The sequence below is a fragment of the Populus trichocarpa genome, chromosome 4 (assembly GCF_000002775.5).
Source record: "Populus trichocarpa isolate Nisqually-1 chromosome 4, P.trichocarpa_v4.1, whole genome shotgun sequence".
In the NCBI taxonomy this organism is placed as follows: domain Eukaryota; kingdom Viridiplantae; phylum Streptophyta; class Magnoliopsida; order Malpighiales; family Salicaceae; genus Populus; species Populus trichocarpa.
This window is the reverse complement of record NC_037288.2, coordinates 19,291,399-19,319,287: the sequence shown is the minus strand read 5'-3', so window position 1 is coordinate 19,319,287 and position 27,889 is coordinate 19,291,399. Positions and strand designations below refer to the sequence as shown.

The window sequence follows — 27,889 nt, the reverse complement described above, 5'->3', positions numbered from 1 at the left end:
AACTCAATTTAATTTGATTTGGTTAATTCAATCACTAGAATCCTGTTGGGTTAGCAAGGTTTTACATATTAATATTTTATTTAATTTAATAAAAAATTTAAAATGAGTTAAGCTTTGGACCTAGGTTTCCAAGCAAACTAACCACCATGATTGAAGGATCACATACATTTTTTATTTTTCATTTAGAAATCTAGATTCAAGTTAAGGAATGATTAGAAATGCGGTTGAAATTGTATTTCTGAAAAAAATAAAATTTGTTTTTGTTTAAAATTATTTTTTTTATATTTTTAAATTATTTTGATGTGCTGATATCAAAAATAGTTTTTAAAAATAAAAAAAATATTATTTTAATATACTTTTTAAAAAAACATTTTAATTCATAACTATTATCTTTCTTCCAAGCACCTCCAAATTTAACATGGCCTGAATCTGTGGTTGGGATTGGAAAGGTGATAGACCACTACATTTACAGAGTAAAGGAAACCGAAATATGTCTGCTGGCATTCTGCCTCTAGCAAGAAGAAGGGCATAATCTTGATATGAAAGCAGTTTGTGGGTCTAACGAAAGAACAAAGGAGAGTACAGTGCCATACCACAAGTTATCAACCAATCATCAACTTTGATTCTTAGGATGAAGCTCTATACCATAGGGCAGAATCAAAGATCCTTGCTCTGTGTTTAACGAGGGACAAAATGTTAATATTGCATATGTCATTATTGAAAAGAACATTAATTAAGGAGGCACTTAACCCTTTCAATATGCTTCAACTCACCAACCTGACTATCTGTTACTAGAAAAACGAGAGAGAAAAATATATTTTAGCGATGGGAAATTGCTGCAATTAGAAATGCAAGTCTCTAAGGCAGGAGATACTTTTTGTCAAGAGGAGGCATGGCACGGATGTTGATATCAATAGGAAATAATCGGTATTGAATGTCAAGCTCACTGAATATTTTCACCATCTCTTCTAGCAGAAGAGCTCTTCTTTTGGTTTTCTCTGCCATGTCTTGATGGTTCATTCTATGCCTAATCCATACTGCTACCATCATCTTGTTCAAATCTACTAATTCCTTGAATACAAATGAAGGATCGGGATACCAGTGCTCTTTCTTGCCCTCAATGTAACTGCATTAGCATTCAAGAGAAGAAGAGATTGTTAGAAAAAGGATGGTTTTCTTGATGGTAACAAATGGAATGATTTTTCTTGCTTAAACTTAACCCTGTTATTCTCTGCTTCATAAGAGCAACTTTTTCGGCTGGAGTGCATATGTGGATGTGGAACTCAACCGAATCGCCCATGTCAGGACTGCGATAGTAATTGCCGATTGGTTTGGTTGCAAGAACACTATTAGGATACAAGACTTTCTGATTGTCAGCTCTTAGGAAGAAAGTTGTTAGAATGTTCATCTCCTCCACTATCAGCTGAAACACAATGAACATTAAGCTATATTGTAACACAGTATCATAAAATGAAAGAAATTATGCAGATCTACACAGACAAAGGAATGGAGCCTGAACTCGATGTGTACCTGGACTCCATCTATCTCACACCTATCTCCGACGTCAAATGGATGGATAACGAACAAGAAGATAATTGACTCGAACAATGTCTTGGCAGTATTTCCAAAAACAAAGGACACAACAAGAACCTGTGATCCTAGAAGCACAAAAAATTTGCTCTTGGCAATTCCAAGTATGACTAGGGAGATTACAACTATAACAATGCCAACTATTGCGTTTATCATCTGATGGAGCTTGTTCACAGCAGTCTTTGTATCATTCAATGTTAGAGCAAGTGCCCTTCTTTCCCTGAAAGCATTGACCTGCGAAAATGGAGATTACATTGTAGATCTTGTAACTTTAGTACAACCTTAGGGATGAGTAGAAGGATTCCAACCGTGACCTCACCACCCAGTTCTTCAGGGATGATTTACCGATTCTGCTGGTTTCAGATGCTTCTTCAAAGAAACTCATTGTCTTCAAAGCTTGATCTTCTTCCAAAAAGCGCATCAAATCATGCAAGTAGATGTACCTGCCAAACAAAATAATCTATAATCTCTGAGAAGATTGAAAATATAGCAAGTCAGTCAAGCAAATAAGAATTTCTTCCTATTAAAACTGTCAATGTGCTTAAGAATGAAACAAAAAATATGGAAATCGCCAAAAAAAAATCGAAATTGTATGATAATGTCCAATCATTTAAACGATGAGATTGGATTATCAATATGAGGTGATGAGCTGCTCACTTTGATCCATGGCGAGCCACATTATTAAAAATTTTTCTTGCTGCAACTTTCGCCTCGTTTTCGCTTCTGATATGTGTCGTGGATTCGTCCTCAGTAGCAGCACCTAGTATCTGCTCATCTAAAGTGGACAATGAGCCATGCCGCACAATTTTCATCAACCTCTTCATATTCCAAGCTGAAATATTCTTGGTATTAAGTTTATGTAAGTGGTCAATTGTGATCCCATCATCCGCTTCTTTCTCCCCCTTTTGTGAAAGTTTCCCGGAAAATTTAAAGCTTTTTGCTGTGAAAGTTTTCTGCATTACTCTATTGGGATTCAACCTGCCACTCTTTGCTGGTGGGAAGACAGATGCCTTGAGTTCTGCAGGCATAGTAACCCCAGCATTCTGCAGCTTGCGGACCTCGGCAGCAATCCTCTCTACATCATCTTCAGCTTTTTGTATTTCAATCAATGGTGGACCTGATAATGTTTCTATCACAAATTGATTGAAGAGTGACTCCTGAATCCTGTCAAAATAAGTGCTAACATGGAAAGAAGAAGCAAGCACCTTAACCATCAAAGTCTTAATCAACCATATGAAATTCCCCACCAAAAAACAAACCAAGATTTTAGTAACATATTCGAGAAAGTCACTTTTGGTATCCCTTTGAACCTTCTTATCAAATAAAAAGTGCCATGCCAACAAAACAAGCCCTAACCACCAACAATTCTGCACTCCCTTTCTCAATCCATACACAAAATACAAAACCCTCTTCCGCAACAAAAAATTTCTTTCAATGAAAAACACTATCAAATGAATCCCCCATCCTGAAACCAACCTTCCACATATCAAAACCAGCAACAAAACTTCCCATTTCCATAACTTAAGGTTCAAAATCTTCACTTTCTTTAAATCACGAATAGAAAGACTACACACCAGTGCAGCTAAAATCACAATCAAACTCAACCATTGGAGGACAGTCAATGTACTTAACTTGTCCTTCTTGTACTCTTCCGGTAAGTCCACATCCTCTAATGGATCCTCATCATCCTCATCATACAACGCCCTACTTAACATCCCGGATCTCATTGGCCCAGACTTTGGTATCCTCCCTGACATTCTCTCCAATTCCTGTGGTGAAGGGTCATCTATAAGTCTTGATTTAGTTTTCAATCTTGACAGTGGATTGGCATGTCTCCGAAAGGATGCATTCGACGAGCACTTCAAAACTTCTTCGCGTTCCTGTTCTTGTTTTCGTTGATGAGAATTGACTGAGCCGTCCTCCTTGCATCGCCTTCTGACAGATTCGAGTGCACCATTAAGGCTGCCTCCGGAGAGAGACGGTTCGAAGGACACACGAATTTCTCTTGAGGATGGCTTAGTCGGTGATGATTCTGGGAAGGAAGGCAGGTGTCTTCCATGTGATGATCCTCGGTCACCTTTTAGTTCATCCATTTCCATGTCCATGTCCAATGTAATCTCGCCGCCACCAAAGGTTTTCTGATTTTCCAAGAACTGACCGATTAGCCTCGAAGGCGGGTCTTGCATCACGTCCTGTTGTCCATTTTGCGTAAAATCAAAACTTGGTGCTCTGTCAACCTTAGCAACATCAGTAGAACTGTCTTCTGAGCTGGAATTTCCATTGTCAACCTTGACAATGACCTCATTATGGTAATTTGAACCTATTGACGTTCGTTGTTGATTGTCATATGGAATATCTGATTGATGGTGGTGGAGAATAGGCAGCTCTTCAGGGCTGATGCTATAATTATTGTCCCCCCCTCCGCCACCAGAGAATCTCCTAATGTGTTTAAAAGAACTATTGCCTTTGAATGATTTCTTAAGAGAGAAATCCATCTTCTGTTTTCCTTAGAAAGCTGATCAAAATTATTTGTGTTTTTGTGAGAAATATTTTCTGTGTACACATATACAACGTGAAAGTGTCCGCTTGTTTTCTTGAAGAGTTTTCTCAGGTGAGTTTGTTAAATGGGAAGTTGGGAACCTAAAAGAAGAGAGAGAGAGAGAGAGAGAGAGAGAGAGAGAGAGAGCTTGCGAACAACAGAATCACAAGTGGCATGGAAAACGAAAGATAGGAAAGACAATTGCGTGATTAGGTTTGAAGATCATATAGGACTTCCAAAAATTGCACACCGTCAAGTGAATTAAGGATAATAAAACACTCTTGTTCTTATGGTCGGTCCAAAATTTTAAAGCATAGACAGAACTTAGATTAATACAAATATTATAAAACCTTCATGGCTCTATTAAAAATAACAATTAGGTGCTTTAGTCAAAGTTCTAGATGAAACTCCAAAAATGGTAGAGTGAAAGCACTCTGTAAATGAAAGTTATTTTGAATTGAAGAAACTTAGACTCGCTTGTTATGTTATTGGTGGTGAGATTGAAATTTGTCTCCATTGTTTTAAATTCAGGTTGGTTTAAGAACTTGGTTAATTTAAGATTTATACTGATTAGTTGAAGAAACAATAAAAAAAAGAAAAAAACTAGCTAATTAGGTTAAAAATCTAGGTTTACCCGGTGATTCAGTCTACCTAGATCTAAACCAGTCAAAACCCTGCCATCAATTTGTTGACGTTAAAATATTTTTATTTTTATTTTTTTAATTTTTTTTAGTTGATACTCTTACTTTACTATATTTCTAATTGCTTGGTTATTAAGAAAAATTATTTCAATTCAAAATATTAAGTTTTTAAAAATATAGTTTTATATCCTCTTTTAACAATGGTTTAAGTTTTGAATTCAAGAAAAAAAAAGGTAAGGAAAAAAATCTATAGTTATATCACTGGAATGTAAATAATTCTATTAGAAAATGAGCGGAGGAATTTTATGGCGCAAATAAACCTTGCCTTGTAACAGACTCTTTTGTTTTGGCAAGCAACTTAATTCCAGCACAATAGATTTCATCAAAACCCTGAATAATCTAATAGAGTCATGTAGATGGTGAAACTATTAGTATATTAGTATATTGTATGGGTATGAAAACAAATAAAGAATAAAATTGATTGGTTTAGAGGAATAAAAACATTATCTTTAAGGTGTTTATTTATCCTACATAGAAATAACATCTTTAAGATATAACTAAACCCTTTAAACCTCTGAAAAAATTTAAAAAAAAGAGAGACTGAAGCACCATTATGATGAAAACCATTTAACAAAATTATCTTATCAAACTTTTTATGTCATTGTTTCAGAGCTTGCTTTAAATCATATAAAGACTTTGCTAATTTATAGATTTTTTTTCTCATTTTCATAAAGTATAAAACTCTTTGATTTCTATATATACACTTCCTCATTTAAATTTTCATTTAAAAAAGTCTTCTTAACATCCATTTGATGAATATACAATTTATAAATCAATGCTAAAATAAATAAAACTCTAATATATGTAATTCTTACCACCAGAAAATAAATGTTAAAATAATCTACACTTTCCTTTTAAGTAAAACCTTTGACAACTAATATTGCCTTGAAGGTTTGTATAAAATCATTAGTATTGTATTTTCTTCTGAACACATACTTACATCTTAATAGCTTAGAAACTGAAGATAAATCTATTAGGACTCAAGTATTGTTAGATAATATCGAATCCATTTTATTATTTACCCTTTTTTTCAAAAGACAATATCTTTAGAAGACATAACTTTACGAAATGTCTTTGGATTATCTTCCACATTTAGGATCATATGTGTCATTTTCAATACTGTATTTCTATCACCTTCCACTAAAAATACAATTACATCATTAGAAATGAAATATGTATCTAAGTGTTTTTCCTTTCTAAATCTTTGACTCTTTCTAGGTTCACTCGAACCTGTTACTTCTGCGTTTTTATTTTTTTTCACTTAAAGTTGAGTCGAGAGTCTCATTGTTAGATCTGGTTCTTGCACATTTGAATCACTTGTGAATTTATTGTTGATAAATTCAACATGTATAAATTTATCACATTAGCTTCTAAATCCAAAAGCTTATAAGCTTCTGAATTTTGTGCATAACCAACAAAAACACTTTTAAGACCTCTAGGTCCTAATTTTGTTCTTTGAGGATTATAAATTTTATAACAAGCTACACACCCCCACACTTTAAAATAATTCAAAATATAACTTTCTTATTAACAGTCATATAATTTTATCATAATGTTTCATGTCTATATAAACTTGTTACTACGCAGAGAAAAAAAACACGCAAAAACATATTTTTTCTTTCCTTAGTCTTTTTTTCTTGATATTTCAGTTTTATCCCAACAGTGACAAATATCAAAATTAATAGAAATAAACTTAAAAAAATTAATCTTGATGACAAATTAAGTTTCAACTACCCACGTCCCAAATATCATCTTTTGATATTATAAAAATCTATATAATAGCATCAAATAACTCATTAGAAAAACCTATTCACCATAGCTTTGACTTAATTTAACACACAATAGAAACTTATACTTGTAAACACTTAGAAGGAAGGTTTTTTTTTTTTTCAATATGGAATATAAATCTTTTCATTCTTTATTTACTTAGAAACTACACCAATAGAAATTGCTAAGAGAGATTGAATTGTTTATTTCAATCACCAATCACGTTTGCAGTTATGATTTTTAGTTTTTTGTCTCTCTTCTCATTCTTCTACTCGTGATTTTATAGGTTCATGACAAAATTTAATATTTTTTTAGTTTAACGTAGGTGTCCGGGCCAGCTTGCGCGCACCTCGACTAATCCCACGGGCCCTGAAGTTAACGACCATGTAAGTCTCTAGTGGCTATCATATGAGCAACCACAGGGCTTGAACCTTGATATATAGCAAGAGTGATAATAACAAACCTTTAAATCATTTATCAAAACTTGCAATTGCACCATTAATACATCATAACTGATATAGTATTAACCTTTTAAGCTTCATTCAACTTGCAATTACCACCCAATTTTAATCAAAGGTGTCTCTCTTTTTTTTAAAAAAAAACTTTAGTCTAAGGTGCTTGAAATTATGAGGCATGACACTTTTCAAAATAATTTTTTATTTAAAAATATTTTAAAATATTTTTTTTATTTTTATTAACACATCAAAATCATAAAATAAAAATAAAAAATATTAATTTAATATATTTTCAAAAAAAATAAAATTTTAAAGCATCTTAAAGCAAGAATAATAACGATGCCTAACACCGCAGAATCCACACATTTTATGAGAGAAGAAAAAATATAAAAAACCAAAAGAAATATCTTTGAGATTCTTGCCGTAATAGCCTTGCCGGGAACAATTATTTGATATAAGGCTTAGATTGCAATTACAATAGAAAATCAATGGTGTAATTGAAACTTACAGTAAACAACAACAACAACAATAATAAAAAACACTATCAAGCATGTAGGAAAATAAAAATAACGATGGAAACCGCTCTCTTCTTCAATAGAAAGCCAGAACTTGCAGGATTCTACTCGACTCAACCCGTTCCGATTCACCGAGTCATCAACTCACCTATCATACCCAGAAGATGAAAAAAAGAAGCAGCGCGGACATCGATCAAGCAGTAGTTAATGTTTGGAAACGCGAACTCGGCCAACTCTCCACTCGCAATTTCGCTCACCGCTTCGCCGCTTCCGAGGTCACTCACCGATACCACTTTTCACATTATATTTCGCTATTATAATTAATTAAGGGCGTGTTTGGCTGTTGTTTTTTATTTATTAGGATCTTGTGTCGAGGCTTGAAATTCACAAGAAGTTAGAGAAGCACGATGGATGTGTAAACACGCTGAGTTTCAATGCAGGTGGTGACATTTTGGTGTCGGGCTCAGATGACCTGCGGGTGATTTTATGGGATTGGGAAACTGGGCGTGATAAGCTTTCCTTTCGTTCGGGTCATGATAATAACGTGTTTCAAGCCAACTTCATGCCCTTTTCTGACGATCGAACTATTATTACTTGTGCTGCTGATGGCGAGGTGAATAAAATTAAATGTAATAAAAAAAATTCATTATTCCTTTGTAGAATTCCTCCATTTCTTTGCGTTTGTGGGTTGGTGACTGTGAAGAAGCCCTAAATTTTTAATTGATATTTGTGATAGGATGTTGAAAATCCTTGCTTCATTTGAAAAATTACCTTTTTAGTTGAAATATGTGCTCGATTTTGGAAGTGTCTACATGTATGCTCTTTTCTTTAAAAATGGGTGCTTCTTATTTGTTGGAGATGTATTCATTTTCGAATTGTGGGTTCAGTCATTGTATTTTAAAGAAAAAAAGAGTGATTTCTTAGCCAAGTGATGGAGTAGATGTCAGCGATAGATTTTTAGTTGCAATTCGTGGCCCTTTTGAAAAGGGTGTGCCATTTGTTATCGTTTAACTTTAAAAATAGGTTCTTTTTATTTTTTGGAGATGATACTAGTTTTTTTGGAATTGTGTTATTTTTATATTTTAAAGATCTCTTTTCCAAGTAATTGAGTGGATGTTAGTATGCCAGATTTTATGATGTGCATTGCACGGGATGTGTTGTCATCTTATTACTGCTTTGCTTGTACTTTTCCTTTTTGGAATGAGTGATCTTGTTGTGCTTTTATTTTAAAGATTTAGCACATTTGACTTTTCCTGGTGTTCCGAATTCTGGAATTACTTATTTCGCTAAGAGGTTTTAGTATGTGTGATTGTAATGGCATGCTTCTTGTGTTGTTTATTCATGATGAGGAACATTTTTTTTTTAATTTTAGATTCGGCAAGCTCAAATTCTGGAAGGGGGGGAAGTGAAGACTATATTGCTAGGAAAACATGAGGAATCACAAGTTCATAAGTTGGCTATTGAGCCTGGGAGTCCTCATATATTCTATTCTTGTGGCGAGGATGGAGTGGTTCAACATGTGAGCTGTGATTTCCTTTGCTAACTACAAGATTTAGTTATGCTCTTGCTTTTGTTAGATAGAATGAGAAATCTTAAAGCCTAAAAACAATTGCCTGCATTTATCGCCTTGCATGTTGTTGTTCATGATTTTTAAATAGCTGGGTTTATGCAATTATGTGACAGTGTCATTGTGATTTCAGTTTGATTTGAGAACCAGATCTGCCACAGAACTTTTTACTTGCCTTTGTGTTGATGATTTGAAGGGGTATCGTCCATATGTCCCTCTAAATGCTATTGCTATTGATCCAAGGAACCCAAATCTCTTTGCAGTTGGGGGAATGGATAAGTTTGCTCAACTTTATGACATCCGCAAGTACAAGTGGGATGGGTCAAGTGATTTTGGTCAACCTGCATGTTATTTCTGTCCTCAGCATTTGATTGGTAATGAAGATACTGGAATCACAGGCTTGTCATTCTCAGATCAGAGTGAGCTTCTAGTCTCATATGGTGACGAGTTCATCTATCTTTTTACACAAAGCATGGGTTTGAGAAATCCTCCATTTCCATCCTCTTCATTTATGGTTTCAATGGGCAGTGATACAAGCAAAGTAGAACCTGGATCTATAGCTTCTTCATCATCTATGGATCTGGATGGGAAAAATGCCCCCCAAGTTTATATGGGCCACAGAAATTGTGAGACTGTGAAGGGTGTGAGCTTTTTTGGGCCAAGATGCGAGTATGTTTCTAGCGGGTCTGACTGTGGTCGGATTTTTATTTGGAAGAAAAGGGGTGGAGAGCTTATTCGTGTTATAGAAGCGGATAAGGATGTGGTAAATTGTACTGAGCCCCATCCCCATACCATGGCACTTGCTAGCAGTGGAATCGAGTATGATATAAAAATATGGACCCCAAAAGCTATTGAGAGAGCTACTCTGCCAACAAACATTGGACAGGTATGCCTTTTCCATTCAGTTTGTATTGAAATCCATATCCTTAAAAATCTTCTCATTGCATTTGATTTAATGGCTTGGCTTGATCCTGTAATTTATGAGATAAGGTAACTTGAGATATCCATGATATTATAAAAATAAAGTTTGAAAGAGAATCCTTTTTAGTGTCATGAGAAAAATTCAACTTTAGTTTGATCAATGCAAACAGTCAGTTTAGTAGCCTTTTATACTTGATCCGAGTTTTTGGAAGGGAAACATAACTAAATTTTAATTTTGCAGATGGTAGAGTGAGAGCTAAATACATTTTTAATTTAAGTATCCTTGGAGACTACCATTTGATTATCATTCTTTGGCTCTGTTTGTTTTTGCGGTTGAAAAATGCATTTGTAAAAAAATGATTTCTTTTTCTTCAATTTTTTTTTAATGTTTTTATATTGTTTTGATATCAAAAATAAATAATAAAAAATATTATTTCAATGTATTTTCAAGTGAAAAATATTTTGAAAAACAACCGCTATAACAATACTAAATAAGCTCTTTGTTCTTTTGTCCTAAACTTTCATTTATGGAAAATAAAGGCAAAAGGTACAAAAATAGTGGTGTTATAGGATATAATGCGGACAGATGGTAGGCTAACACTTTCTGGTTTGATTGGCTTACTCCACTGAGCTATTGAAGTCCTATTATAAAATTTTACTGCACTATGTGCTTTACATTGATAATGGATCCAGATTGCTACAATATCCATGCTATAGACTATATGGGCAGCAGGGCATCTAATTTCTCAGCTGTTACTTGTTTTCGAAAGCTTCTGATGGCCAATCGCATTGATTGGTTTGGCATGAGTGACAACAACGACGACGATGATGGTGACAGTGATGACAGTGATATTGATGATGACTTTTACGATGATTATAGTGACAACGGTGGCGTTTGTGATGAGGATGATGATAAATTTCTTGGCAGTTATGATGAATGTTGATTCTGATTTAAACTTTATGTGTTGAGCTGAAACCAAAGGCTAGGGGATGGTTGGACCGCTTGGCTTCACCTGATTTCCTGATCCTGCAATAATTTTCACTTCAAAGACAGGTAGGGAACTTACAGAGCTCATGCTATCGTTTGATGTCAAAAGTGACAGTGACGTTTCTTAAGATGACGGGGAAAATATTGCAATTCACGATAATTGCAATTCATGACGACGGGTTGGGTTAGGAGATGCATTGTTACCTCCCGGCCTATTGAAAAGTGGTAAGAGTAAATGTACATAGTATAGGGTTTTAGCTTTAACTATTTTGAGCTGTCTTGCAAATTTCCATGTCTAACCAGCTATATTATTCTGTATTTAAATTGTTTTTCGTTCATTAATAGTTACTTCCTCCTCTTTTTTGTTTTTCCAGTATATTTATCACTGTTAAATGATGCCTTTCTATGCGGAGCGGCACCCAGGCTGCCGCATAAAACTCATTAAAACTCAAGACCATGCCAAGTCCTTTAGTTGGTCTCTGCTTGTCAATGTCATTCTCAGATTGTTGTTATTATTGTTATAAGTAAGATTGTTATTAATATCAGTAAAAGAACCTAGACTCTATAAGATTACATGGACGTAGTGCTGCTCTGTTTTTGAAGGGTGTTTGATAGCGTGGTCCAGTTTATTTTTTAAAATTTTAATTTTTTTATTCAAATTAATTTTTAATACTTTTAGATTGTTTTGCCTTATTAATGAAAATAAATTTAAAAAAATAAAAAAAATATTATTTTGATGTATTTTCAAGCAAAACACACTTTGATAAATAATCTTTATCATTATTTCAGACACCCCTTAATCATTTCCTATTAAAATAAGTTATGGTATTTTCATCATTTGAGATTTCCAGGAAATGTTATATTAAAATTATTTTTTTAAAAATGGATGCCCATAGCATTTTTACTGTGAACCTCGACATTTGTTTATATATATATATATATATATATATATATATATATATATATATATTATTTCAGTCCCTCAACTCTTTTATTTATTTATTTTACCCTTTGATGATTCATTCTTTAGGTTGGAGTCTAACAAATTGCTTTGGTTTGTTTTATATATGGTTATTGCGGTGTATGGGTTCTTGATTTGGCCAAAAAAAAAAAAAATCAGGTTTAGGGTCTGCAAAGAAGCAAAAGATAAAAAGGACTACATTGGAGAGTTAGGAAAAGGATGAGGAGAAAGTTGAAATTTTTCTTAAAAATGCACTGTTAGTCTAGCGCTGTTTTGCAATTTTTTGCTTTTGGGATTTGGCATAATCGCACTATCTTGGAAGTCAAGTTTTTTATAAAAAAATTATGTGATCTCCTTGATAGCAAGTAAGCATTTGTAAATCAACAGCAATTCATGGAGCTTTTCACTTGGATAGATTGAATACCCATGAACTTGCAGCTAAGATTTAACACTTCCAAATTCCAATCTTGAGCACCTCCATGTGTTTTTGTTTTTATTTTTTTTTTACTTGAGAAAATTATGAAACCCCTTTAGCTATAAAAGCTCAAAAACGTAGTTCATGGCCAACGTAGAATGATAATCTATAAAAACTGCTGGGTTTAACTTGATTACAACCAGAAACAGGAAATATTGCAGTTCAGACATGATTTTTTTTAAAAAAAAAAAAAAAAATTCTTTTGCAAATAGAACATGTCCCCTGAACTCTGCCATGGCAGTTTTTCCCAGCTATAGATAGTTAAACACGATGGCGCTTCTTTGTGATTGAAGAAGATTCTTTTCATTAGAATCTAATCTCCCATAGTAGGAAAAGGCTGTGGTATAAAGATTTCTGGCAGGTGCTTGCAGGCGAATTGAAGTGTCTATTACGCGTATAATACTGAAGATTTCATTAAGGCTGTTCTAATCTTTCTTACGAGGGTCTCCCCAAATAGCAAGATCACCCTTATGGTAAATGAAGGGTTTAGAGAGGCTTCCTCCTTGTACCTTAAATTGGTCATTTCGATCTGAACTAGGTCTAGGCTACCAAGCTGTTGCAGCTGATTTTGTGACTTGAAACAGGAGGAGGACCCCTCATGAGAACACTCTGAAAGAATGCAATCATCTGCACAGCATCACTTGCGACATTAAATCCATGAGCCAGGAGGAAGAAGGAAAATTCGAGTATTAAAGTAGAAAAGGGAGATTAAGGTAAAAGATCACACCGTTACAAATCCAATGCACAAAATACTGAAGCCAGGGAAATGAAATGGTGCATCTTCAGACAGGAATAAAGCTGAAGAATAGAAGGAGAAGTTAATGTTATCACTTTAGTCCATAAACTTTCGTTCTTGTCAAATTTTGATCACATACCTGTCAGAGGACTAAAGATTAAGGGGGAGATGATGTTTGCGAAGGAGATTATTCCTGAAATGCATCCTTGAGCCTTCCCCTGAAACGAATCTTAAATGAGTTGAGAGGAAAAGAAGAATAATATAAATGAATCGGGGTATCCTTATTCCTTCAAGTTCAAAGATTGAATAATTAAAGATGAACTCAAAAGCCATATGACTGAATGACAGTTCTGGATGGGCTGCACTTGGTGATTTTCTTCTCCATTGACTGTTAAAATGCCTCTTAAAACACACAGAAGATTGGACCTGATGATTTTCTGGACAGTTTGTCCGTATAGGAACATCTATAATATACAGCATACATGGAGGCTATCAAGCATGAGACTGCAGCCACTCTTAAGAGTTACCTGCTCAGTTGGCCCTACTTGTTTCGATGCAATGCTGCGTAACTGTGGAATTAAACCAGTAATCAGATTTCTTCAATCACATAGATCTTTCATGAAGATGAAGGTAAATTACTTACACATGGAGGCACGCAAACAATAAAAACCGCAAAAATGGTGGTGGCATATGGGACCTGCCCACAATGGAAATGTATTTTCAGTATTATACGCAACAGGTATCAGGACAAAACCATCTTACACATGGTCCACCGATTTCATAAACACAGAAAATCAAAAGATAGAATTCAAAAACTGACATATTACCACAAGCTCAAGAAGAAAAGGACAGTTTTCTACAATAAAAGGATGCAGAAAAAATTCCAATTCAGTTGAAGCATTACCCAATTTGACCATGCTACACTGTAAAGCAATGCCTGCAAGATTTCAGGTAAATCACCAGCACTTTAGGCTCAACTTATGTTGTTTTAGTTCTTTAGCATGAATAGACGCAAACAAGCTTATTGAGGCTAAAGCTCTTACATCTGCGATGCCCCCTAAAAGCCCTATTGCCAGCAGTTTTTCCTCTGCTACATGTGGTGCCAACAAGGGCATGAAAACCAGCTGTGAAATTCAATAGAATAATAAGGACTGGTGACAAATATGAAATGTAAAGGATCGTTTTGAAGATACTCTGGAGAAGGAAAGAAATATTTAAGAAACACATAGTTTTGTAAATGCATACCTGTGAGGCCATTCCCGCAATGCCAAGAAGTAGCATCAGATCAGCATAATGGTTTTTGCTGAAGTGAAAACGAGCCTTCAAGTAGTACTGCATCGCACAAATCATTCAAGTTGGTAACAGAAATTCTCGCATACCTGTCTTTTTTTTTATGTTCGATATACATCACAGTGAAGGAGAAAGTTTTTGTACCATGATGCTAGCTTGCATTCCACCTTCTGCAAGACTATTGAAGAATGCAACAACTGCTGCTTGCGAAAATGTTACCCTGCCACACAAGTTTCACAAATTCTCAAATCATACCAGAAGAAGAATAGATACCAGTCCAAAATAGTAGTGGTTCGAGAAAAGTGCAAGAAAACCATGCTTTGCATTGGCCTTATACTCGAGTCCTGAATTTCTCCTACCTGCTCTTCAGCAAGCCAATGATATCCTGAATTGATGGGATCTTCTTCAATACCGGCGCCTTCCTTGATAAATCACCATCTTGACAGTGATCATCCTGTCCGCTCTTCAAGATTGGCTGCGTCAAATTTTCGCCATTTGGTAGACTCTCTTCGAGGAAAATTCTCATGTACACAGCAGCAAGCATTGACACCAACGCAGCCACCTAGAATAGAAAAGACTAACAATGTTAACTTTCAACCTATTGGTAGCCGAAAATTAGACACTTCTGTAAGGCATTTTATTAGCAAACGCAACCTGAAACGTTAAAGCAGTGGAGAGGAAACGAGCAGCTAAGGTTCCACAGACAAATGCGGCTGTGGCTATGCCAGATAGAATTCCAAATGCTGATGTTCTCTGTCTCTCTAAAACGTTGTCTGCCTGTAAAGATTTTATGTTTTTTAGGCATTAGCAAAAAGAGTCGAAACTGAACAGTATAAAGTGCCGTCACATGACCTGTCGTTCTTTGCTGTTTTGGAAGGAAGAATGGTTATAAAAAAACTCGAAACAATTAGAGAGATATTATGGCGGTGCAAGTTAGAGTTTTTAGGGATAATCACCACATAAGCAAGAGCAAGGCAGTTGATGCTGCCTTCACAGATCATAGCCGTGAGGGTCCTGAGCACATAGTAGGCATAGAAGAAGTTGGTTGTCCTACTGTATGCCAGTATAACTGCAGAAAGGACAATAACAACATGAATAGGATCTCGAACAAATTCTATTTTATCATCAAAAATTTCTTTTCTTTTTTCTCTTCATTTTTAACGGAAAATCTCGTTTATGGTCATGGCTGATTTTTACCATATCATTCAAATATTTATGTTGGATTTCGATCCGGACCCCTAAACTCCTGCCAAACTGGCTGGGCCGGCAGGAATTTAACAGCACTGGTCGTAACCAAAAAAACCCTAAACAGAGAACAAAAGGCAAAAAAGTTTTGGTCCTTGAGCGGATGGAGCCCTACAAACCCGTGCGTTGGGCCCATTCAGTCCGTCGCAGTGCTATAGATTCTGGGCTGACATGGTCATGACACAAAGTGTCCAGCAACTTCAAAAGTCTTCCGACACTAAAATCTGGCAGTTCCTAAGGGGACCATTGCGGGTGTCCAATAAATTCAAGAAACGTGACTCGTCTTGTACCATGTAATACCGTAAAGAAAAGCAAGTTGGACAAAAGGGGATAAAGAACAAGGCAACCAAAAGAAAAAAAAAAGGTAAAAATAGATTCTTATTAAAAGTTAAAGCATATATGATCTTCAAGAAAAGAAAGCTCTCTTCTTGATTCATTTCTTCTCCGAGGAATGATTCGAAATCAGAGCCCCCAAAAAATCTATAACCATAACGTAATTCTTGTCTAAAAATTCTCAATTCCAATTTCTGTTGATACTTTATTTTAAGTGGTAAATTCACACCACAAAGGATAATATGCTACATAAAAAATAAATAAGTATATGTTTATCATTGATTGGATTTATTTTTTGTTAAAATTTAAATATTTTATAAAATTATTTTGATGTGCTAATGTTAAAATTAAATTTTTTAAAATAAAAAAAATATTTTAATATGTATTTTCAAATAAAAAACACTTTGAAATATAACTTCTATCACACTCACAAACACTCTCTAAATCTTCTAGCAAAAAGAATAATCTTGGAAAATATTTACAAAATTTAGATTTTATATATATATATAGTGGGCATTTCTTGAAATGAAAGAGAGAGATGAAGAAGGTTCTTTAATTAGGAGTCAATTAAGAGAAGGAAAAACGGTAAGCAGAAAAGCAAACATGAAAACAGCGGGACATTTTGCCCATGATATGGACAACAAGTTCAAGCTGATTTGATCAAGAAACGTCATGACAATGCAGTTACCTTTGAATCCAGTGCTGGTTAAATATGCGGTATTTTTCAAGAAAAGACGCCCATTGAAAGTGGCCGCCATGCACGCGAATGATCCACTATCCACTCATGGTGTCGATTGTCAATGGGAGCCCTAATGTCCTAGGCACGATCAGTAGGACCATACGTATCCTAGCACTTAGGGGGGAAGGCCAATAATAATTTACCGACAGATATGAAATTCAATGCACATATAAAAGATTAAAATAACTATAAGAGAAAAACACTGTCATTTTCACTACAAAACATATATTATCACTGTATTATAGCGAATTATCTCGCTTTTCTTTTCAAGTTTGAAAATATTTAACTTAAAATAAGATCATGTATTAAATGTTTTGAAAAATTACACTGTTATTTTTTTTTAATAAAATTAAAGTAGTTACTGAATTATTTAACATCTTATCAGCTTGAAAAATAATTAAAGGAGTCTTTCAAACTTACATGACTAATTTTCAATCTTACAAGCTGTATTCAGCAATGACTTAGACATGAGGTTATATATATATATATATATATATTTAACTAGCTGTGGAGCTGTGGAGCTGTGCATAAATGAATTTGACGCTGACATTATTTTATACACACATAAATGCACATATATAAAAGATATTACCTAAAGGAATAATGGAGAGAGTCATAGGGAGTGTGAGCAAGGCTTTCCTTCCATACTGGTCTGATAGATTTCCTATTAGCGGCATCATCACAACTGTCCCCAGTCCGATGATCTGCAAAAACCCACTTGCTGATAATTAGTTAACAGCATTTTACTTCTCCCTGTTGCCCCCTTTCATTTGAGGTTCAATTGGCTAAAATCAAAGAGTACTGGATTCCTTGGAATGGTACTGAAGCAAATACATTCACGGCATCAATGGTGATAAATTAGAAGTGCCGTCAATTATGAGTCCATGGACTCTTTCACTTATAACCCCACAGTCTTATTTCTTTTTATAGTATTTGTTTGTGATGAGAATGCAGCAGGACCGGCGTTTAAAGAACTTAGCGTATATTACACATCTTAGCGTCTAGACAGAGAGCATACAAAAATATTTTTTAAGAATAAAAATAAAAAGAACACGCTATTTAATTACACCGAAACATTTGTCCTAGCCTGGAAGATTAATTCTCTGAAGAAACCCAACCATTTTATGGTAGGTCTTTTGATTTTTTGGATCGACCAGTGAGTGCGAAACCTTCCAGGAAAAAAGATCATGATATTGTTGGACTGTTGGTTCTTATGCATGCGATGGACACATGGCCATCAGCATCTTTCTAGGTAAGTTTGAATGGTAGGTTGAACAAAATGGGTGGAGCAGAACGGAGAGTGCTGAAGAGGGGACTCTCCATTGAAGAGTTGCAGCAAGCTAAATAAAATACTCTGTCGATCTACGTGTCCATGCTTGGTCTACACTAACATAGAAATTAAGTTAACAGGGATACAATTATATATACAGGGCACTTGGATGTATGGCGCGGAATGTTTTCCAATAAATAAAAAGTTCACAGAAAACCACCAGAACCCTTTTTGTATGTTTATATAGTTTATATAGATAGTTAATTCTCTTATGTGATGAATTAAAAGGCACATGGGCATGCATTAATCGTTTTCCAGTGAAGAAAATGGGTTCATGGGGAATATTTCGGACACCTTTTGCTTCTGCTTATAGCTAGTCATCATGTAAACCATGCAAAGAAATTCATAATCAATAACCCTAGAGAAAATCCACACCTTAATAAGAAGAAAAGGTGAAGAGAAAGATGAAGGAGAATAAAGGAATTAACATACAGCTTGCTGGAACCCGGAGAGGTAAATCGCAAGAGAGCACTCATCTTTTCCAGGACAAACTGCTACCATGGTGACATCGGTTATGGCCGGGATCACCATTAAACTAGCAAAGCTGGAGAGGAATACTGTCACAAGGAGGTGGCTCAGTTCTGTTAGCTTCTCCATATCCTTCCTTTCTCAGAAAATCCAGCAGTCCTGGTACTACTTTTCTCTTCTGTTACAACTCTTAGTACTAGGCGCTACCCTCTAGAAGAACTTGCTTGGCACCCTCGAAAAAGAGCAAACATTAATTTTGGAGAAAAAGAGTTGCTTGTCTGTGTAATGTACTACATGTAGTTTGCTTTAGCTCTTTTACCTCTTTATGGAGGGGGAGGGTAGTCTCCTGGTCCTTTTCCATTAGTGAATTTAACGGAAAGAGTGTCAAAGAAAAGGAAAAGATCAGTGACGGTAGATTGATTCAAATTTCATGTGGAGGTGGATGGTCTTGGATACACGGGAGGACGGACAGTGTGGACAAAGTGATATTAAAAGGACAAATCTTGAAAGGAGAGTAAAGGATATGGACAATATAGTTATTAATGGAGTTGAACACATTAGAGAAGTGAAGAACGATATCCATTAGCCAATTATATGCATCCTTGTGTACCGTTTAGCTGTCCAAGGGACGATTTTTCTAATCAGTTTATTTGGATGAATATATACCTTTTGTTTTTTCTATCAAACAAATAAAATAATTTAAAACCAAAATTTCTTTGCATTCAATTAATAACATGTACACGATCGTCACGATCAAAATCAAAAATAAAAAAAATGGACAAGTGATTAATTAACATATAAAAAATAAATAATATATAATTTATATTATTTCTTAACATATTATCTCAAGTGAAAATTCTTTAAACTAAAAACTTGTTTAAATTAATTTTTTATATTTAATTTTATCAAATAAATAGAGATTGTAATATTCGAACTCATGATTGTTGGTTATCAAGATTCTGATATCATGTTAAAGAATTAATACCACTCTAAAATTTAAAACTTTTAAGTAAATTTTTAAAATATAATTTATATTATTATTTGAAAAAAAAAAAAAACCATGAACTGCCGTAATCCCTTCCATAAATTGGCCGAAGTGTATTAAACAAGGAATGTCGGCTTGTGATGAAGATGGTTAATGAAGTATGACGTGTGGCTCTTAGGGACCTGATGGCTTGGTAGGGTTGAATTTTGCAGGATTTATTAATCTTTCTTGTTGTTGAAATACAGATAGATTTCTTTTAATTAAAATCAATGGAATTGTGTCTTGTCGTAAATGAGATTTAAATATGAGCAGAAGGTCACCGTCAAACTATTGATTTTTCCTCCTCTCCCAAAAGATTTTTTATTTTGTTTTTTAGAACATATAATTTGCCACCTCATTTAGGGAACCTTCACGGTCTACAGTGTATAAATCAACCTTCAAAACCAGCATGGCTCATGGGTGGGTTGGATATATGGTCTATCCATGCAGGCATGTTTTTTTTTTAAAAAAATATTAATTTGATTAAATTCAGGTTAATTTGCGATTTGATTTCATCAAACCCAGATAAACTCTATCCGATTAACTCTAAATAAATTTTTTTATATTTTTATTGTTTTTAAAACCATTAAAATAACATGATGATCCATAATTGACCTATAAATTAACCTAGATAACCCAAGTGGGGTGTGGCAAGTATTCTCACAGGTCACATGCGGAGGCCCTGACGGCCCAAAGCAACACTCGGGAACATGTTCACTGGATGCTTCCGTAACCAGTAAATCATTAGGCTCCAAAATGCAACCATGACTTCAGGCCCAACCACCCTGCCTACGGCTGTTGCAGGTGACCTAGGTAAGTTGAAGGCGAGGTGAGGTAATATATTAAAAGCTCAGCTTATAATCAGTGGCATTTTGGACATGTGGGAATTACTACTGCAGATTAAGTGTAAATCTCAAGCCTAATTAGATGACCCTTTCAACTTAACTATGTTTATACTACGTGAGGGACTTCCCCATGTCTGTTTCATTTCAGGCCTGGCCTGAACAAATGAAGAGGAGACAATTACATACCACAATTGGGCACGCTACTTGTCTGCTTAAGAATGTTTTGATGGTAACGACGGTAGTTTAATTAGTTAGATTTTAAATTTGCTCTTCAATCATTATGAATTTAAGTTTTTTCAGACTCATTTAAGGCTTATATGATCATTAATTTTAGAGTTTGTGAGATTAGTCGAGGTGCGTGTAAACTGGTCTAGACACCCACGATTAACAAAAACAAAAAAAAAATGTTTCAATGAGTATTCCTGCGTGTTTTTGGTATAGAATGTGCCTCTTGATTACCTCACTATTCACTAACCCTACAAAAAAAAAAATCCTTTCCCGGCAAAACTGCAACGTTGATTTGGAGATACACGCTTCGTCCCTTTTTGTTGTCTCTCACGCTCACAGGGTCTAAACAAAGACAACGTTTGAAGATATTCCTCATGATCTGATAGGTCCAAAGCATACCATCAAGAATCTTTTTGTTTTTGAATCAGAATATGAAACTTCATTTGTTACAATAAAAACCACATGAGACAAGAGCATCTGCAACTATAATTGAGCACCTAGCAGCTTTTTTAAAATAATAACGTTTTAGGTTTTAATTTTTAAAAAATTCAATTTACTTAAATTAACTCGAGTTAATACACACACTAAGCTTTAGACCGAATCAACGATACATAAAAATGTTTAAGTTAAAATAACATTATTCACAGAACAAATAAAGAAGGAACAAAAGCATGTTTGACATTCAGTGCAAGAAAAGTTATAACAAATTCATTGTTCAAAAAATAAATCCAATAATAAAATATCTAGAATTTTTATCTAATAACAAGACTTGGAGGCCTTAACTCTGTTGGTTGGGCCAAACCAACAATGGATAAGTCTGGGTATCCTTCACTGACATCTAAATCATTAAGCCCAAGCTATCTAGCTTTCCCCTTGCTGTTGCGAGTTGCAACAGGTCGATTGTTGTGCTTTCCTTCAGGCTGGGCCATGGTGTTGCGCAATTCTCTAAGGATGAGCCGCTGGGCTGTTAGGCTACACACTTTACTTGAGATGTGAGTTTTCAGATTTTTGAAAAAAATTAGACCCGGTTTCAATAATAATTTAAGTGTTTAAATTTTTTATTCCATTATTATTAACCAAAAACACTAAAGTAATACAATTAACTAGCCAAAATTAAGTCTAAGAAAAGTTTTTAGAAGCCAAAATTAACTAGATGATTTTTTCCAAGCTACTAGAATTAGGACAAAATCTATGGAAATTTACATGAACTATACTAAGAATTAGGCTCCTTGAGAAACTATTGAACACATCCATGTAGGGGTAGACATTGGGATGAAAATTTGTCATTTTGGATGATTCTTTGATTTTTTTTCCCCTTTATTAGACCTTTTTTTAATTTGAATATGCTTTACCCAATAAAAACAAGATTTATGATGTCTTAAAAAATTCAAATAATTTAAAAATAAAATTTATGTATCATATAATTAGTTAATCTCTTAGTTCTAACTACCCCATCTATTCTTTCTAGTTAAGGTGATTAATAGTTGATGTCTGATAAGTCAAGGTGACTGATATTTGTAAAATGTTATTTTTAATAAATACAGAGACTCTTAAATGCTCAAGTAAGTGTCTTTGTAAATAAAAAAAGTGCAACGGTATTATAAAGAGATAAACTTTGAAAATATATATGCAGTATAAAATGAAGAATGTGAACCTGGAGCTTAAAGAAGTATTCATGAGGTACTTTTAACCCATAAATCTTATCATTTTATGTAGTAAAGGGGTTGGAGAATCATTTTGTCCTAATAACATTAATGAAGAATAAATATCTCTTATATATGCATTAATGAGATTGAAATATGATAGGCCATTGAAAGATTTTTTATATATATCTAAGGGTGTAGGAAGAGTAAAATCTAAAATATATTAAGTCAGTAAGTTGGGCTCTTCTCTTAGACTGAACTCATGATGTTGGGCTATTCTCTAAGGATGACCCCTTAGGTTGTTGGGCTACACGTTGCAGACTGTAGGTTTTTCGCCATCTAGGGATTTTTAGACCCATTAAATCTGGACTTATCGATAATAATTGAAATTTATTTAATTTTTTATTATATTATTATTAACCAAAAATACTAAAATAATACAATGAACTAGCCAAAATTAGGTCTAAAAAATCACAAGCTCGTTAATTTTTTAAAAATATAAATTAACGTGTAGTTGTTAGCTGTTGGCCCATGTAATTTTTAAATGCACGAGAATGTTTTATTGATTTTTTTTTTTGTTGGTGGGGGGGGCATGTGCCTGCTGCCTGTTTATTCCCTCTCCAAGCCTAAAAATCTAAAAAAAGACCACATTCCTGGCAAAACTGCACATTGAAGTAGTTAAATAAGAATGGTTGGCATCCAGGTGCAATAAAAAGAATTAACGAGCTCATTGTTCAAGCAAAGCTACTAGATTCACCGAGCCATGTTCCTTAAAAGGTACATGAGCCTGAACCACCTCTAATGGATGATATGTTTCTTCTTTTCCTTGGCATGGCTAAGTTGTGCTTTCTACTCACTCTCTGATGCACGTTGCTGTGTAAATTGATCAACTGTAACATGCATCTGATTTCGGTGCCCCCCACAAGCCGAAAACCCATTTCAACTAGAGCATCCTCTACTTTGTTTCGAATATTATGTCAAAAGTAGATTGGATTAATTACTAATTCAGGAGTTGAATTCCTAACTGACCAGGTAGCACTTACAGTTACAACAAAGTACCAAAAGAGCCTGAGAAATGACTGGATTTAGGCGTGATGATGTTCTTTCAGAGAGCTGAAGAACATCTTAGCTAGATAACAAAGTATTGGAATATGGACGTTAAGTTGGCTAGGAGGAGAAGAAGAATGGTTGGACTGGCAATGGCAGGTTAGAAACAGCTCACCAATTGACGATCTTGCAATTCTAAGTCCCCACCAGTACACCTACCCTATTCTCCTGTAGTATCTCTTGACCTTTCTTGTTAATTTGGTCCTGTCCTGTGCTGTGTTTTTTCAAGCACCTGGCTCATTCAAGTTAATAAAAGATCACCCCTTCATCTCATGGATACGCGTGGCTCCTTCCAGCGCAATGTCAGGATTTGCATGTGAGGGGGCGGCGAACTTCGTTATGGTTTTTTTTTTTTTATCATACATGGATAAATAATTAATAGATCAAGAAATATTTCTTTTGATTGCTTCGAGTTGCAGGTCAACGAATCCTTTCTTTGACATAGGAACCTCCAATCTCAAAGCAAGAGGCATTTGCAAGCAATGTGACCAGGCACTATGGTATTGTGGCTAACAAAGTCAAGACCTATCATTGGTTATGTCTGGATCTTATAGCCAGGTTCTGAAAATCATTTTTAATTGACCGACTTTTACATCTTAGTTTATCAAGGCTCATTGCCAGTTCCTATATAAGTCTTGATAGATACAGGACTTGTTAATACATTCAGGCATATATCGATCTACGACGTGCAGGATTACGTACTGGGAATTAAAGATGGAGCAGTACTTGAGAGTTTCAGAAGGGAAGGCTTCTCCGAAGAGAGATTTTCGAGCATTATTAAGAGGGCGAAATCATCGGAGTCTGAAGAGCAATCTACCGGAGTCCATTGGACAAGTTAATGGCGGATGTGTCGTTTCACATACCAATGAAAATGGTTTTGTGAGGATGAAGTTAGTGGTACGGAAGCAAGATTTAAAGCAAATGTTAGAGGTAATGAGAGGTGGCAAGAGCAATGCTAATCAAGCATCATATTCACCAGTATCATCCTTGTCCCTCGAACAACGTTTAAATCTTCTGAGGAGAAAGCATCTTTCAAGATCCAATTCAGCAAAGGGGAGTTGCCGGCGTTCTTGGACTCCTGCACTCCAAAGTATTCCTGAATAGCTTTTATATTTTTTATATTAACTGTGCCCTTGTATTAATTGTATCTGACATGTTAACATCTAGCAAGGTTTTTCATTACATATTATGTCATTCAACCTTGTTTGTTACCTGGAGTAGTAAAACGGATTCTGTTCTCAATCCATGTAAGAAAAGATTTATTGTGCTTCTGCTAAATCCAAGTTCTGGTTGAATTAAATATATTGCTTGTCGAGGACACAAAACTGAAAAGGGACATAAATCACTGAAGAATGGAGATTTAATTTTGATCGTTGCCCATAGAAAGGAAACCAGGAAGTTCCTACCCATTCTTGCTTAGATATGAACGGAATGGTATACTGATAAAAAAACAAGACTATATGAGGAGAAGGCAGGATACAGGATTACAAGGTAATCCATCCTCAGTTAAAATCAAGATAGGAAATCAAAAGAGTCCTCTGATTTTCCTCAGTGGCAGCTGAAGTAACTATTCGTTTAGGCTACCATAACATACATATTCGATTCAGAGATCTTCATGATAATTTCCTTCCTTTTCTTGTCATGGCAGCGCATGCTTCCACATTTGCACTTGAATGCTTTAAATTGATGATAGTTATCATCAAACTGAATACCATAATCCTGCAATAACAAAATTTCTTGAATCCTGCCATATATCATCATAAAGTCTACAGATGCCAAATAAACTAGATGCCGTTCCTGCACAAAGCACTTTATAAAAATGGAGGGAGATTTTACCCATGTCAACTCTTCCATCGGCTCAATCTCTCTAGTTGCGAAAAAAGCAAGCTGCAGGTTAAGCAGAAAAATATAAACAGCTGAGTCCTTGCGTCCACCGAATTCCAAGATATGATTCTGTTCTACTGAAAAAAAAGAAAAAGCACTGAATGGGGCTTGAGAATCTAGAGTTTCATACTCTATAATAGTGATGATCCGGAGTCTCCACTTCCACAGGAATCTCAATCAAGTTAGAATCATAACACCGGACAAGAAAAAACAGTTTAACTAAGATATCCCAACTCATTCATGATAAAAACCTGGCTCCTCAATATTTTCTTTATCAAAAAGAAGCAAAGAAAGATAGCGACATGTACAAGAGGGCTATGGAAGTACCTGTGATTGATAAACCTGCCAATGTTTCCAAATTCCGTTGCATCCAAGCAAAGGGCCTCTTCACCTTCCAGTGTCCTTTCAGAGCCCAAGTCTGCATCCAGCAGCGCTGGATAAGAATGCCTCTCCTTCTTAGCAGCCCTTTCATTGTTTCGCTCATAAAGTTCCTGATGGGTCACTATTTCGCCTACATACTCACCAACGAAAGTGCCTTTCTTCAAGGCATTCACCGATCAAACACCCCACCCTCTCCCTTTCCCTTCAGGTGCTGCAAACACCTAGATGATACAAAAATTAGTATTCAATACACAAAAGGAAGCCGTGAAGAAAAAAGGAAACAGATTGCAAATGGCTTATAATTTAACATGCTTAAGTATCTAACAGGAATTCACTTTGGCTTATAATTTAACAACTTGTATCCCTCGTTGGACAACACGATTTCCACACTTCTTATTGCATCCACATTCACTCCAACACTCTTTTACAAATTTCCTACTTAAATGGCCCTTGCATCGTTTTATTTTCCCAAGATTCTGTTGCCGGTCATTCTGCAGTGGGCAGATTTCGCAGTAGTAGAAGTGTTTTCTTTGAGGATCCGAAGACACAGCTATGGCTTCATCCAGAAATTCTTCCTTAAGCAATTCCTCCAGCGTGTAAACAAAAACACCACTAGTTTCTGCAGCACATGTACAAGGCAAGGCCTCAAAAGACAATCTTTTAAATATTGTGCCCAACATTTATCTTCTGATATTTGAGCAAGAGAAAGATCAACATATAGTTTTTAGACCCGGCCCGGTCCAAGGCCCGGGTTCCGGATTTTGACTGGGTCGCTCAGGTCGATTTTTTTTTTTTAAATCAAAACGATGTCATTTTAGTAAAAAAAACAAAAGTCAACGGATTACAACCAAATTTTTGACCGGGTTTTGCCAGGTTAGCCAAGTCACACCGGGTTTTTTCTTTTCCTATTTTTTCTTTAACCCAGCCCGGTTCCAGCCCCGAGTCGACCCGTCGGGCCGGGTCGGATTTCAAAACTATGATCAACATGGTATTGTTGGTAAACTATGTTGTTTTTTATATGGATAGAATTGGAAACTGTAGTGAGCTGCTTTCATCCACTGGGTGAATTGGTATCCTATTGTATATACTAAAATTTCTATAAGTTTTGCCCATAACCCTAACCCCCTAACCAAATAAATTGAACTTATTAAGGTTTGAGTTTAAATTAAATTTGTTGGGTTTGTGCCCAAATTAAATTAAAAACCCAATACAAATATATTTTATGGTTCTTATTGTAATATCCTTCTAACTAAAGGTATTTTAAGTAATTTTCATATTAAACTTTTTTAAAATACCGTTAAAAAAATATTTGAGTTAAATTGCACCTGACCTGTCAATAAATAGACAACAAAGCCATTAAATTAAACATAACAGATAGAGATTAAAGACCAAGCATAAATACTTGGAAGTTCTCTTAAAGAAATTCAAGTCCGTCAAGGAAGTAAATGATCAAAGTCTTTTCCTTCATCAAATTAAATCAAGTTAAGATCTTACACGATTAAAGCTTTCAAGATCCTGTGAATATTTTCTTATTCAAAACAAGATCCATATTTGACCATTAATCAGATGATTCATGCACGTGAAGAGAATCTTAAGAGAGCTTCCACTTTTTTCTTTAAATCAAGTTCATTATTGTAATTTTGGCACCATTTGTAGTTTATTTTTAATACGTGAAATTTTGTGTGTATAAATTTTCGGCACGCTCGGTAGGATCCTCTCTTCATCTCATCTCTCGAGTCAACATATCTGTTATCTAAAATAGAAAATACGAAGCATAAGCAATTCTTCAATCAATTCTCAAGGTGCTGGAGTGGATACCTTGCCAGCCATTCACCTAATAACTTAGTCTGGAAAGTCCAAGTTGGTCTCTCCACTAAGAAAATTCTATAAAAAAGAAAAAAAAAAGCAATTTCCTTAAAATATAAGTTTGGAAACTCTCCCTTTTAAGATCTGTAAGGAGGGATCGAGATTCCACCGTATGACTCAAATTCAAGCATGTAATCAAAGTCTAGATCTCATTCTATAACTTTTTCCAAACAAAGATGAGAAGATTACCCATCCTTATTTGACTCTTAAATGCTAGGCATGATCACTAAGACATCACTTTCTGAGGATCATGGCCATCAAATGTCTCTTCAAATAAAAGAACAAAAAAGA

General features: G+C 35.0%; 4 protein-coding genes across 10 annotated transcripts; 1 reads left to right on the top strand and 3 right to left on the bottom strand.

The window, feature by feature from the left end:
* Window positions 1–599: 599 nt before the first annotated feature.
* On the bottom strand, window positions 600–4,306 carry LOC7453665 (mechanosensitive ion channel protein 6). Its single transcript, XM_024599297.2, has 5 exons — window positions 2,248–4,306; window positions 1,910–2,033; window positions 1,531–1,824; window positions 1,221–1,423; window positions 600–1,126 (listed from the first exon to the last, which is right to left on the bottom strand). Exons 1-5 carry the CDS (start codon window positions 4,083–4,085, stop codon window positions 859–861), a joined length of 2,727 nt encoding a protein of 908 aa, XP_024455065.2. The 5' UTR covers window positions 4,086–4,306; the 3' UTR covers window positions 600–858.
* A 3,239-nt stretch (window positions 4,307–7,545) lies between these two features.
* LOC7470422 (uncharacterized) lies at window positions 7,546–11,401 on the top strand. Of its 5 annotated transcripts, none has more exons than XM_024598448.2 (5): window positions 7,547–7,842; window positions 7,929–8,180; window positions 8,940–9,086; window positions 9,331–10,020; window positions 10,826–11,401. In XM_024598448.2, exons 1-5 carry the CDS (start codon window positions 7,732–7,734, stop codon window positions 10,997–10,999), a joined length of 1,374 nt encoding a protein of 457 aa, XP_024454216.1. In that variant the 5' UTR covers window positions 7,547–7,731; the 3' UTR covers window positions 11,000–11,401. The 5 variants fall into 5 exon arrangements, with proteins under 5 accessions (XP_024454217.1, XP_024454216.1, XP_024454218.1 ...); XM_024598450.2 differs by having other exon boundaries at window positions 9,268–10,020; window positions 10,749–11,401; XM_024598447.2 differs by having other exon boundaries at window positions 7,551–7,842; window positions 9,268–10,020.
* A 1,159-nt stretch (window positions 11,402–12,560) lies between these two features.
* LOC7453664 (uncharacterized) lies at window positions 12,561–19,129 on the bottom strand. 3 transcript variants are annotated; one of them, XM_024598454.2, is made up of 15 exons: window positions 18,940–19,129; window positions 18,585–18,843; window positions 17,415–17,526; window positions 15,462–15,574; window positions 15,160–15,282; window positions 14,865–15,067; window positions 14,650–14,725; window positions 14,461–14,547; window positions 14,259–14,339; window positions 14,120–14,152; window positions 13,859–13,912; window positions 13,743–13,784; window positions 13,355–13,433; window positions 13,207–13,277; window positions 12,561–13,106 (listed from the first exon to the last, which is right to left on the bottom strand). In XM_024598454.2, the coding sequence occupies exons 2-15, from the start codon at window positions 18,747–18,749 to the stop codon at window positions 13,020–13,022; spliced, it is 1,326 nt and encodes a 441-aa protein (XP_024454222.1). In that variant the 5' UTR covers window positions 18,750–18,843; window positions 18,940–19,129; the 3' UTR covers window positions 12,561–13,019. The 3 variants fall into 3 exon arrangements, with proteins under 3 accessions (XP_024454222.1, XP_024454221.1, XP_024454223.1); XM_024598453.2 differs by having other exon boundaries at window positions 18,585–19,129; XM_024598455.2 differs by lacking the exons at window positions 17,415–17,526; window positions 18,585–18,843; window positions 18,940–19,129 and adding an exon at window positions 16,772–17,284.
* Window positions 19,130–25,042: 5,913 nt separating this feature from the next.
* Window positions 25,043–26,412, bottom strand: LOC18097915 (histone-lysine N-methyltransferase SUVR4). The gene is made up of 4 exons (XM_024600145.1): window positions 26,089–26,412; window positions 25,660–25,842; window positions 25,304–25,354; window positions 25,043–25,186 (listed from the first exon to the last, which is right to left on the bottom strand). Exons 1-4 carry the CDS (start codon window positions 26,410–26,412, stop codon window positions 25,043–25,045), a joined length of 702 nt encoding a protein of 233 aa, XP_024455913.1.
* Between the last annotated feature and the right edge of the window lie 1,477 nt (window positions 26,413–27,889).